Source organism: Octopus bimaculoides, chromosome 1 (assembly GCF_046866305.1).
Source record: "Octopus bimaculoides isolate indiv1 chromosome 1, ASM4686630v1, whole genome shotgun sequence".
NCBI lineage: Eukaryota > Metazoa > Mollusca > Cephalopoda > Octopoda > Octopodidae > Octopus > Octopus bimaculoides.
Genome location: NC_142928.1, coordinates 164,718,390 through 164,732,575, shown reverse-complemented (window position 1 = coordinate 164,732,575; position 14,186 = coordinate 164,718,390). Strand labels below are relative to the sequence as shown.

At 34.6% G+C, this 14,186-nt stretch overlaps 1 protein-coding gene across 9 annotated transcripts in view; it reads right to left on the bottom strand.

Moving 5' to 3' along the window:
• The window catches only part of LOC106874217 (histone-lysine N-methyltransferase EZH2), a 180,982-nt gene that overhangs the window by 6,140 nt on the left and 160,656 nt on the right, over window positions 1-14,186 (bottom strand). For 5 of the 9 annotated variants that reach the window (XM_089362088.1, XM_089362115.1, XM_089362106.1 and 2 more), the window contains 4 exons: window positions 10,331-10,476; window positions 6,958-7,071; window positions 5,487-5,548; window positions 184-279 (listed from right to left, as the gene is read on the bottom strand). In XM_089362088.1, the coding sequence (XP_089218214.1) occupies window positions 184-279; window positions 5,487-5,548; window positions 6,958-7,071; window positions 10,331-10,476 (418 nt within the window). Of the gene's footprint in view, window positions 1-183; window positions 280-5,486; window positions 5,549-6,957; window positions 7,072-10,330; window positions 10,498-14,186 lie in introns of all 9 variants that reach the window. The other 4 variants (XM_089362081.1, XM_089362102.1, XM_089362099.1 and 1 more) reach the window with 1 other exon arrangement.

Below are 14,186 nucleotides of genomic sequence, written 5' to 3'. Positions count from 1 at the left end.
ATGCAGAACACTGATTCAAGCATCTCAAATAAAAGCCGTACAGAAAACTAGAATGTCAAAATACCAGTCAATGGTGTCATATAATTGCTAAACTTTGTTAACCACAAGCGCCATTTCACTAAAGGAGGAAATAAAACAACTGAAAAATTAAAGAACAGGACAAGGACAATACAGTTCACTTACCTCACCACAATATTCAGATATAAATTCATTTTTCTCGGCTGACACTTTCAAGAATATTCCCCATCCAGCAACTTCACTTGGGGCCAATAGCAAGTGCTGGGGAAAACATCAGGAATAAATGAAAAACAGTAATAAAAAACACACACACACACACATGCCATCAATATCATAAATACATTATGTAAAAGAGATAAAAGGTTGGGTATATGTAAGATAAACTTTTTATTAAGAGTAAACATGTTTAACCCTTTAAGTATTTAAACCAGCCATATCGGGCCAAATTATTCAAGCTGTTTTATGTTCAAAAGAGTTAGATCCAGTCTCTCCCACCTACCCTACAATGTCACTCTAAAAATAAGCAATCACACCATTGAAATCTTGAAGCTGCGAGATAATACATGATTAATTCATAAGAATGTGAATAAATAAGCATCACATTTGACAAATGCTAAAGGGTTGATATACATGTGTTTCATACTTGTATCATCATCATCATCGTTTAACGTCCGCTTTCCATGCTAGCATGGGTTGGACGATTTGACTGAGGACTGGTGAAACCGGATGACAACACCAGGCTCCAGTCTAATTTGGCAGAGTTTCTACAGCTGGATGCCCTTCCTAACGCCAACTACTCAGAGAGTTGTGCATTAATCCAGCTTAAGGAAACTGTTAAGAATATTGGGTTGACTAGAATTTGAGTGGAATTTGACAGAAGGTCATATGTGTATTTGTATATATGAGGATGTTTCTGCAGATATAAAACTAGTTTTGTTGTATATAAAGATTGATAAAATAAATACTAGACTGAAGTGCTATGATGGTCAATACAATTGAGTACACCCTTGAAATCCAGTGACTAAAACCAATAAAAAAAGGTACATATGTTGTTCTCTCATGGGAGGGTCATTATACCAATAAACACACACACACTGGTTCAATACAACTTCTTTATTTTTAGTCAATCAGTTAAACATCTAACCAACTAACTAATCGATTGTTTGCTTAATGCGTTGGTTAAACAAACCCGAAGGATTTAGTCCAAATTGACTCCAGCACTTATTTGAAGTCTGGCACTTATTCTGTTTTTCTTTTTACCAAACCAATAAGCTACAGTGATGTAAACAAACCAACACTGGTGTTTGGTGGTGACATATGAACACTAACATGTGTGCACATGTACACACACACACACAACATGCTTTCACATAAATTCCAACTACCAAATTCACTCACAAAGCATTTGTTGGCTTGAAGTTATCAGTAGAAGACACTTGCCCAAATTACCAGGCTGTGGGACTGAACCAGAAACCATGTGACTACAATGCAAACTTCTTAACCACAAAGCCATGACTGTGTAGCACACAAATAATAATAATAATAATAATAATAATAATAATGATAATTGTACTGAAAATCTGTAATAGAGATTGCATTTATCTACAGTATTTATTGACAGAAAACAATGTCTGTAAGTGTACACACACACACACATACACAAATGTTTATAGAAATTTGCATCCACAGCTTGCAGTATTGCAAAAGTTTCATTAGTGAGTGACAATAAGATAACATCAAACAAATAATTATAACACCATACAATATTACTTTCCTAAACACATACCACTCTTTCACACTTAAATCTCATATTACATAATTCCCCAATATTTACTCTTCAACGAACCTAATAAGGTTATTTCCATTAACTATGACAAGGAGACAATATTTAATAGCATTATCAAAGACATTACTTTGCAAATTACTTTCTGGGGGTTTTATGTGTTTACTATTTTATATTCATTTTCTGTACTAGCATGAATGTGTTGATTACTGACAATTTAGACATTTTCATATTGTTGAAACAAGTTTACTTTTACAGCTAGATTCCGTTTCTATCATTAATTACCTGATCTACCTATAAAGTAGGAATAAAATGAGAAAACCTATAATCCTAAGGTAGATCCAGCAATGAATGTTCTACATAAAAATTTTATGTATAAATAAATAAATAGATGTTTTTTTTTTTTTAAATGAAATTGAAGCTTTTCATGCTACAGAGGTGTGAAACCTGAGTCACAAAACCAACTCTCAGCTTCAGTTTCAATAAATAACTATACCCATCTCTCTGTCTGTATGTATGTACACACACACATACAGATATATACACACACACACAAGGGGGGGGGGGGGAATAAAATAAATTCCTGGCTTGGAGTAAAAGAAAACACAAGAGGAGCAGTTGATTATGATTTTATTCAACATATTTCCCTCTCAGATTCACACACATATTGCAGTAACCCTCCAGTTTTTCTAAGCCCTGTAAAAGAACTTGGAAGGTTGGGTCTGTAACCAAGCCTTTTGTGATGTCCTTAAGCCAGGAATTTTTCACCACCACATGCTTTTCTTTTTATTTGTGGCTTAACAAGACAACCAATGGTTTTATGTTGAAAAACCTCCACAATTTTCAAACAAATCACATAAGAATGTTGGTAAAACCATTGGTTGCCTCAGTAATCCACAAATAAAGAATATTTATCCATCAAATGTAGTGCTGAGCACTCATATATATATATATATATATATATATATATATATATATATATATATATATATATATATATATACACAGACAACTGGATTCAGAGGTACAGTCCAGGTATCGAAACCATAATGCCGTCTGTTAGGTAGCTGATGATGGACGCATACATGTAATGTGCTTGTTCACTATGACTCTTCTGTATCTTACTTTCTTGTGGTTCTACATTGTCCCTCATTGAAATTCTAATACTTGTGTTGAACTTGTATATATGATACCATACATTGGCACTGCATGATTGTCCTTCATTGGGATAGAAGTTCTGGTAAGGGTAATACTTGTATAAGGGTTTCTAGTTTATGGAGGTTTTGCTACACACACACAAAACCGTGTTTGTTTTAGCAGGCTACACTTTCACTCTGTCAAAAGGTTCATCTGACACTGATACTATTTGAAATCTTGACACAGTATAGAATATTTCAAAACATTTAACCTAAATTTGAATACAATACAATAAGCATTAAGAGATAGAATAAACATAAGTTTACAATGACGGATGAAGTTAATCAAATTAGTGAAATAAGGAAACAACACGTAATTATGTGAGTGCATGTATGTGTGTGTGTACATACACCCATGCAAGGATACACAATACAAAGAATGTAAGAACATTAAAATCACTAGAATTAGAGATACTGACAAATTTTCAGGGATGTTGACACTGAACAGATACTAAAGCAATCAAAGAAGCCCATCTTCAGATCATTGATTAAATATATTTATGGTTTCAACACCAGAGGTAAAACCACTCCATGTGATGGCATCAGCAATCCACCAAAACGAATTTTAATGCTGCTTGGGAACATATATAAACAGAACTTGTACAGGAGACAAAACAATATATATTTATACAACCATACACACAAGCATATATAAATTGAAAATATGATGTATAACATTGAAATTATAAAAAAACTTAACACCTTAATTGGATAAAAGACCCAGTTTCCCAGGAGCTACACCAAAAGAGAGATATGCAACCTGCCTAGTCCAGTAGCTATGGCCAGAAAGAAAGGCAGTAACCACAGAGGAAAGAGATGCCCTTTCTCTTCATATGTATATATATATATATATATAAATATATACTCTCTGAGTGGTTGGCGTTAGGAAGGGCATCCAGCTGTAGAAACTCTGCCAAATTTAGATTGGAGCCTGGTGTTGCCATCCGGTTTCACCAGTCCTCAGTCAAATCGTCCAACCCATGCTAGCATGGAAAGCGGACGTTAAACGATGATGATGATGATGATGATATATATATGGCATCAGAGAATTAAAGCAATAAAGTGTTTTTTCCAACACAGAGCAAATCAAAGAGATTAACAATAGGAAACATATTGTATATCTGCCCATTCACAGTGAATTTATTGTTACCAAATAACATAAAACCTGTTTACAACACATTTCAATTGGCATCAGTAAGATATATCAGCAGCTATAGACAGTAAACTAAAATCCTTGAAGCATATTTTCTTCATAGCTGAATCCTTCCATCAAAGAGAGATAATGTCCTCCACACACACACACAACCCAGCTAAGTAGAGCAATACATGCTGTAGCTTTTTTTTTTTTTTTTTTTTTTTTCGAAGGTCTAAAATTTATAACTTTTATTGTTTATCTAACTTCTTGCAATTAGAAATTATTCATTGCTAAATCTTCAAAAATCTTCAGAACTTTTTGCCTGAAAGTATGCAGTTAATAATGTTCTTCACAAAATTCTATAAACATAATGAATTTCAAAACAGAAATGTGTTAGCGATCTCTTTCATCTTTTTTTTTTTTTTAGGTAGTTTCCAAATAATTCAGCTATTCTGAATAACGCTTACAAAACTTATGCACTTGCAATCTTCTTTCAAAAATTATTCCTAATAATGTTGCTTTTGGAAAAAAAAAAAAAAAGAAAAAAAACTTCCCTGGAGTGTTCAATAACCATATAAATAATAAAACCCTTCAATATAACACAATAAACATATAGGCAGCATCTCTCTTCAAAACAGAAATTATCAATCTCTATTCATTCTTTTTTTTTTTCAATATATCATGTCAATTACACAGCATTCATAAATAGATTACAGCTCTTCTTTTGTATAGAGTACTACTTTGTTAATAAGTGTTTCTGAAAAGTGTTTTGAAATAATAATAATAATTATTATTTGTTGGTGATATTGTTTTGGTTTTCCAATTATAAGAATCAATTGCCCTACTGACAATTTTGGCCTTTGTCATGGACTCTCAACCATAAGTGTTTTAAGATGGCAACCTCTATATCATACTTAATGTATAAACACTGTTAATAAGCCAGTTACTATAGTATTTGTCCTGAGATAACACTTTTTAAGGACAAGCTGTGTAAATAACATGATAAACATCAATGGGAAACGAATATTCATCCCAGCGGTCGTCAGTGAGAACATGAAATGCATTTTGGCCTTTCCAAGAACGTGTAGTCACAGCCAGCCACATGTTCAAAAAGAAATCATTGCCTACGATACAGAAGACAATGAATAAAATATTCACTGATGTTGTAAGTAGTCACCTAGCTGAATATAAGTAAGATATACATTTCTGTCTGCTTATACATGGTACTTAGGTGCAATTTTGAAGTTAAAATAAACTGAAAAGCATATTAAATATTCAAGGTTCTCCCTAAACTATTATCTGGGGATATAACATTATTAGTACAATGTGAAAATGCACCAACTTTGGAACTCACTTTTCTTAAGCCACGTTGTACACTGACGTTTTTACAAGAGATTTTCTGAGTGTCAAATTGATCTGCAAAAAGAAAACATAGAACTAATATGTTGTGACCCATGTTCAAACTTAAATAATAAAACTTCTAATGAATGTTAATGAATAATCAATGTAAAAATATTTTTTTTTTCTCTTTTAATTGACATGAGAAATTAAGAGAAACTGGCTGACTGCCAGAACTTGAACCTGTATGATTGATTGGTTCCATTGCAGAGTAACTGCCTCATAATTGGTTAATGCAGAGCAGCACTGTATATTAAGAGCAGTGATGGCCAGCAAAACTGGACAGTGTTACCAAACTGGTGGTGACAAACAAAAATATCATGTATTTATTCTGACTATCTGAGCACTGAGTTCAACTTTGCCTTTCAACTTTTTGAGGTTGATTCTGTTGAAAGCATTTGGGCTAGGTCCCCAGTTTGAAGTCAGAGGTCTTGTACAGAACCACAAACACTGCTTCTTTCCTTCCTAAAATAACAACTATAAATTTATTGTTGACATAAAAAAATCTTTTTTATAAACTTTCAACAGAACATGAAATAATTCTTTTCAGGAACATTGGCTCTTTAGACACACACACACACACACACACACACACACAAAGCTATGAATAATAGCATATAAATACTGGGTCAACAGGCCTTTTTGGATAGAAGCAGCCTTCAACATTTTTTTTTTATATCCAAAAACGTTTTGCAACTTGATATTGACATTCTACTATTTATAGCTTGATGTGATGCGCCTCGAGAGTCAATGTTCCAAAAAAGAATTATAAACATTGTTAGCTTCTACAGTCAACCATCTATTTGTTAGTGGCCAACAAATCTTTATAAAAATCAATGATCAATAACTAATGCATGGTCAATGAGTATAGCCAAGGTATGCAATAAATCCAAGTTATATATTTGAGATACAGAGTAGTAAATAAGCTGGAAACACTATAACTGAAAAGATCAATAGGTAATAAATATCAATTTCCTTTAACCAAGTGAGGTACACAGAGTGCAATTGAATGACATTTCCTAATCAGCTATAATTATGAAAAGTCTGAATTCAGCAGTCATACAATGCTTACAAAACTTAATGTATCCATCTTGTGGTACCTATTTATACCCATATGGATTGAGTCAATGAAAGTTTCCTGTTTTGATCTAAACAATTGCAATAACAGAAATATGATTAAAAACTATGGATTTCATACAGCTTCAAGTATACAAACTGACCATAACTTATCCATAATTAGACAGGAATTATACAACAATATTCATTATGATCAATAAAAATACTTAGTTTATTCTTAAAGGAAACATATTGCCTGGTGAATGTTAACAGAAAAAAGAGAGAGAGAAAAAAATCAACTTGGTTATCACAATTCTAAATAGCTAATTTAGTACAAAAATAAATAAAAACAAAAACAAACGAAACCATACCAGCTCCGCATGTTTGACAGAGATCCGGATCACATTCGCGCACAGCCAAGAAACACGGACACTGCTTGGTGTTACACTGAGCTTTACAACGGCACCCAGGAAACCTGTTTTGACCTGTAATGACAACAATCTCAAAACTCAAAACTCATACATCAAAGGATCAAAGAATACCTTTGTCCAGCCTCTGTGCAACAGTAATTTACATTAATATTGAAGAAATATTTAAATACTGACAAATAACAAAATATTTTTTCACAGTTTTATGCCATCACAGCCACCTTAGCAGAAGGTTAAGGGTTGGTTACTGTTTGCAAATAGAAAAGTGTGAAAATTAGAAGCTGAAGAATAAACAAAACATTTATTTATTATATTCAGTGAAAAACGTGAATTTAAAAAGCAGCATGAAATTAAATATGAAATCAAGGTTGAAGTGAAATTACTTTTCCCTCACCTCAAGCTGTTTTTGTTTCAATGCTTACCTGGTAACTTTGTCAATTGTTAATTCAACATGAATCAGTATATCTGCTTCTCATAGATATCTTATTTCCTGTTAAACATTTTTATTTCCTCGAGAAAGTTGAGAGCCAGTAACTTCTATTCACTACATTAATTGCTATTTTATTACAACAAAGCGCTTCAAAACATCACTTCCATTTTCTTTCTTCCTCTTAAAAAAATTTTTTTTTTTTTATATTTATGCTGTTCTACTTCGACATGTGCAGTCAACCGAATGGCAACCACAAATCAGAACTGATTTTCTTCTTTTTAAAAGAGTGGTAGAAATGTTTGTTTTGTATCAAAAGCAATTAAAGTATGGACTGAAAGAAACTGTTAGTGCTTCAGAAGAAAAAAAAAAAAAATTGTTGGTTTTAACAATGGCATTATATGCTAATACCTAAACTGCTGGACTCAGCTCTATTTTGATCAGCAATTGGTGCACTGCAAAATCAAAGCCTCCATACACAAAGCATTTGTGTAAAATAAATTTGCAACATTACTCTAGCAATTTATTGGATTGAAATCATTTTATGAACGAAATGTGTCACACAATAGAAGTGTAGTAAAAGTTAAATTGCATTCTCAAACTGAAGGAAACATGAAAAGAAAATCACAAATAACAATAAAGTTGGGGTATGTACATTCATCAAACAATTTTGTAGAAAATTAAATGAAGAACTGCCTTTCCCCCCAACATATACATGATAAATTCTAACAAGACCAAAAGCTGATAAAACTTACATTTTATACAACCTAAATAGAGTTCTGAAATATTTTATCTTTGTAAGTATTGTCAGGAGAAGAAATGACATCCATATTTGCAAAGCCTTTGTGACTAGCAGAAGAAAGAGAAAGAAACCATGATTTGTGCTCTGAATGCATACAACAGAGTGCACTCCAATAAAAGTACTGAAGTTCATGGTTTGAAGGTAAAATGATGATGGATTAAGTCTTGCATCCAAGAACAAGGACAGTCCATCCAGCAAGCTTTTACATAGTTGCTGTCTACCCAATTTCACTTATAGGATTTGCGTCAATTCAAAGCTATGGGCACTTGCTCAAAGTGCTAAACAGTGGGAACATATATATATATTAGTAACAGTGTTACTTTAAGACAGGTATATAATTAATAATTAGCTTTATTCACTTTCTATGGAAATTTTTTTTCTTATTTTCCACTTGTAACATTGTTATTATAACACATAAGAAATAACAAACTGTCTATGGAAATATTAGCTAATAAACAGTTCTTTAGAGAACATATGAAAAAAATTCCCAAGAAAATGTATTATGGAATCAGATTTTAATATCCCACACATAACTCTAATAGCACATATAACAAATGTAGCAAAAAAGGCTTTCTCAGTCATCATCTAACGTCCGCTTTCCATGCTAGCATGGGTTAGACGATCTGACTGAAGACTGGTGAAACCAGATGGCTACAGCAGGCTCCAATCTGATTTGGCAGAGTTTCTACAGCTGGATGCCCTTCCTAACGCCAACCACTCAGAGAGTGTAGTGGGTGCTTTTACGTGCCACCGGCACGAAGGCCAGTCAGGCGGTACTGGCAACGGCCATGCTCAAAATGGTGTATTTTATGTGCCACCCGCACAAGAGCCAGTCCAGGGGCACTGGCAACGATCTCGCTCGAAAATCCTTACACATGTCAGTAGTATTTTCAAATACAGAATCATCAACTAAAAAAAGTGCTAACACCAAATCCTACCACTCTGGATGATAAGGCCAAAGGAACTGATAAGGTCAATGCTAACAAAGACTTGGAAGTCTAATATTTCAAATCATGGGATAGAAAAATGCTTACATACATGTACCTAATTAAAATTAAACTGTGAGTTTTTCACAATATATAATGGGTATGAATAGTTTGAAACTTTACTTATGGGGTCTTCTTGATGCAAGGAAGAGTATATGCTTAAATATACATAAAACTGTGAAAACCCAGTTCATAGTTTTTTCAAAAAACAACTGTATCATAACAGGAGGTTAGTCTTGAATTTACTTAAATATGCGGAAGTTGATAAATATTTACCATATAATCAAAATGATGTATTCATTGCAAGAATTCCTTTAACTCTACCAGATCTTTCATCAATATTCAAAATAGCTATTTCCTCTCCAGCTGTACTTTGGCGACTACATTAACCAAACTTAAGTGAAGTGTTTTAAATAGCAAGTTTGAAATTCAAGGCATTTGGTATGAGAAATGATAAAGAGTGGGCAGTAAAAGCAAGCCTATACATATTTTAGGACAAACTTAGCCCACAACATCAATTATTAGTACAACAATATTTTGTGAGGGAGCTCTAGAGCTGTTTACATTGTAGTTAATGTACTATTAAGTCAGGCAACCAACACTGGATAACAGCTGCTGATGGTAAATACATCGTCTTGAGTCATTTCATTTATTTCACTCAGAAATAGATAGAAATAAGAGTCAGCTGTGAGTGACATAAAACACTTTTAGTGATGGTGGCCAAGATTTGAAAAAAATCCATAACTTTTATGATAAGAAGGGTATCCAGTTATGAAAACAATGACAGAGCCTCTGTTTAGTCACTAGGGTTGTTAGAAATAATAACTAATCAACCCTTACTGTCTTAAATAAGGAAGACATGCTAAAATTTCAAGGGCAACATTGTGGTTAGAATCATTGTCAAATGTGTTTGACAGAGCAACTACATAAGATGCACTGTTGTCCACTGTTGTTGTGAGCATTAAGCATCAGAACATGTAGAAGGCTGTTGTTACGTAAACACATCCAAAGCCTACCAACAAAGTAAACAATAAAAATGATAATAAAAAATGCATTAAAACCAATCCTACTACAAAAGAAGAATATAAAGCATCAACTTACAGTCACTGCTACATTGGCAAAACTTCTCACAAAAATTCTGCGCCACTATGCAAGGACAGGTATCGTCACATCTCTGGCCAGGATGGTCACACGGCTGGTAGTTGTAGACCGGGTTGGACACACTGTCTTTCTTCAACTGAATCTTTCTGCAATGCATAGACCATAACCTGCACACCAAGAAACAGAAGACGGCCATGTTACAAGCAGACAACCACATGCATACATAGCACTGCCCCTTGCTGCTGCCGCCGCCGATGCTATACTGCTTTGTTGTAATTCTCTGCTGCACTCTGTTCTCGCTTGCTCTCACATAAAGAACAGGTCACACTCCACTGGTTTATGGAATGTGGGCTTGCTTCTTCTACAGTTTTCCCATGCTGTTCATGGTAGAGGCTTGTTGCTTCTGTCTTATTCATTGATGAGAAGATGTAGCCACAACTGATGTGGTTGTCAACAACTCTATCAATCAAAATATGCGTGGTGTTGTTATTTAACACAAGCTCATCTCTGCTTTGGGAGATCTATGACCACAGGCATTCCAGCCATGACTATCCCATCTTTTATTTTCAAGCACACTAAATCAAGGACTATATTATACAATGTGTCCTAGCCTTTAATGAAGGACTTTTGGCTGCTTTTTCTTGCAGGTTAAGTAACCACATAGAGGCTTTCCAATTGGCTCATGTGTGTTTCATATTAAAGTGTGAGTCTTGAGATATATGGGGAGCATTTGTGTATAATGCACTGCAAGTATTTTGTTGGATATTAAGGCAGTGCACTTAGTCCTATATTATTCTGTAGAAATAGATACCAAATTGAGGAATGTGCAATAGACTGGTGATCCTATCCAGAAGAAAACTCATCTCTCATCTAAATGATGTCATGAAATGTGAGTTGATCAGTGCTCATTATGAGATATTCAAATCTTTTGAGAGATGGGGAGAATTGAAGAGTAATAGATTAGCTCCAATTCAAGCATAATCACAATCAAAGGCATTCCAGTTCTGACCAGCCCTTCTCTTTATTGGGCACAATGCACCCAAGACTACATTATACAATGTATCTTTACACAAGATAAGGTGCAATTTGAGAATTCTTTGGCAGCCATTTCTAGCAAGTCAAACAACCACCATGTAGATGCTTCATTATAGCCTTATGGTGTAGTGTTATAGATGAAACGAATCTTATGATCAAAGGCATTCAAGTTATGACCATTTTGTACTTTTGTATATTTAAGACTGTCTTTCCTTTTTCAATGTGGTAAGATGTGATCTGAAGGAAACTTGGCAGTTGTTTCTAGCGGGTTGAGCACTCTTGTTGGCTCATCCTGGCAGACTGCAGTATAGTGTAGATAAAATATATTGCTTGGTGTGGTTCTGATACTTTCACAGTCCAAGCAGGTGCAGCCTCAAAGGCTCTTAAATCGTTCCAATAATCAACTCTGTTCCTTCTATCTGGCAACACGTATGGCTGTACAAACGTCGTTCCAGACAGAGATGTTGTTGTTGCTTTTATTAATCTTGTAATCCTCTCTAGCTGTTGTCACTGCCACCAGATGCAACCCTCAATCACTTTCCTCCAAAAAAAAAAAAAAAAAGTCAAAATCAGTCTCCAGGTTGAAGATAGTCTGGAGCCAAGAGGAGTGAAGGAGAAGTTGGGACATGAGATCCTGGCAGTGAAGTGGATGGTTGTTTGGCGGGGCAGCCAGCATGCCGAGGTATGCAGGAAGCTTGCAAACACAGATTCTACTTCTTCCACACACATGGCTCCACAAAGCAACACACACGCTTTGCATTTAGTATAGTTATATGCATGCAGCAACCAGCATGGAACATCTCCAAATTCAAGACTGACATAATTTGCCATTAAGAAAATACTATAAGAGTCAATAAGATAAATACCTAAATATCACACAAACTGACTTTGGCACAAAACCAGAAATTTTTGTTGGGGAAAGGGAATGATTGATTTTTCTTGGCTACAGTATGTGTAAGAACTGTCTCAAATCCTAGGGCTCCTAGGGTTGGTTACTCAGTCTACATGGCATATAAGTGACTGAGGTCAAAACATTACCCCTGAATGGGTTGCAAGTCTGTTACAGGGTTACCCATATACAGCTGAATGGGCCGGAGTAACATGAAACAATGTTTTTTTTTTTTTTTTGCTCAAAGAACACAATGCACAGCTCGGTTTGGAAATCGAAACCACAATCTTGTGATTGTGAGAGCAACACTCTAATCCAGTGTTTCTCAACTGGGGGGTCCATAAGATTTTGTTGTTAATATTCAATTGCAATAAATTTGCTATATTCCTACAATACACAAAATATTTTAACAATTTTGTTTGCTCTTTTTTTTTCTATTCTTTTACTTGTTTCAGTCATCTGACTGCGGCCATGCTGGAGCACCGCCTTTAGTTGAAAAAATCAACCCCAGGACTTATTCTTTGTAAGCCTAGTACTTATTGTATCTGTCTCTTTTTGCTGAACCACTAAGTTACGGGGACGTAAACACACCAGCATTGGTTGTCAAGCGATGGTGGGGTGGGGACAAACACAGACACACAAACACACATTCATATATATATATATATATATATATATATATATATACACACACACATACATACACGAATGGCTTCTTTCAGTTTCCGTCTACCAAATCCACTCACAAGGCTTTCGTCGGCCCAAGGCTATAGCAGCAGACACTTGCCCAAGGTACCACGTAGTGGGACTGAACCCGGAACCATGAGGTTTGTAAGCAAGCTACTTACATAATTTCTAATAATATTTAATTATAAAGATATAAGGTTTTCTGAACATCAAAGGGCAATAGCCAGGTGGATGGATGGGGAAGACCAGGGGTCCATATGTAAAAAACGGTTGAGAAACACTGCCCTAATCCCTAACCTACACATCTTCTATGGCATGTGCATAGAACTTATTTTCAAGACTCTGAAAAGATGAAACCAATTTTCACCCTGTGTGTTTCAATTATAACAATAACAATATTGATATTTTTTGTAACTGGTGAGAGAGTACAGTTAATTAATCCTTTAGTATTCAAATTATTCTGTCTAATAAAATTCTTGCTTATGCACATAGTTTGGAATTACTTGTGCATTATCATGTAGCTTTGGAATTTTGAAGATATGCTTTACTTCTAGGATGACATTGTAGGGTAGATGGGAGAGGCTGAGTCTGGCCAATCTGAACATAAAAAAGGTAGAATAGTTAGGCTGGTTTAAATGCTAAAGGGTTAAGCCTACCTCAGTATGCTACTTGATTGACCTTAAGGATGAAACTCATCACTTGGTCCACCCCCTCCTACCCCATCCCCAGAATTCAAAAGAACAAAGCACCAGACTAGCATCTAATAAAGTATCTACTTTACTTGTACACTCGGTTTCCAATAATAATGGCTTTTTTTACATTGGCACAACGTAGCAGATTACCAGAAGGGAAGGATATAATAAATTGGTATAGTCAGAAGGAATATATATATATATATATATACATATATTCCCGAGCATTCCACTAATACACCTACTTGTCATTCCTACACCTGTCTTTGTCTTTTGTTTTATATATGTATAAATATATATACATATATATACATATACACGCACACACACACATATATATATATATATATATCAATACATGATTGATGTATTATTTTATCATACTTTGGAGAGATAAAAACAAATAAACCTGGAAATGTTTGAACTCTGGATTTCGTAGGATTCAATTACTCATTCTAAGTCATTTACTCTGGTACCAAAAACAAATGAGGGCTCCACTTGTTCAATGAAGAGAATTAACTACTCATTGAATCATAGTGGTTGAGTATTCCAA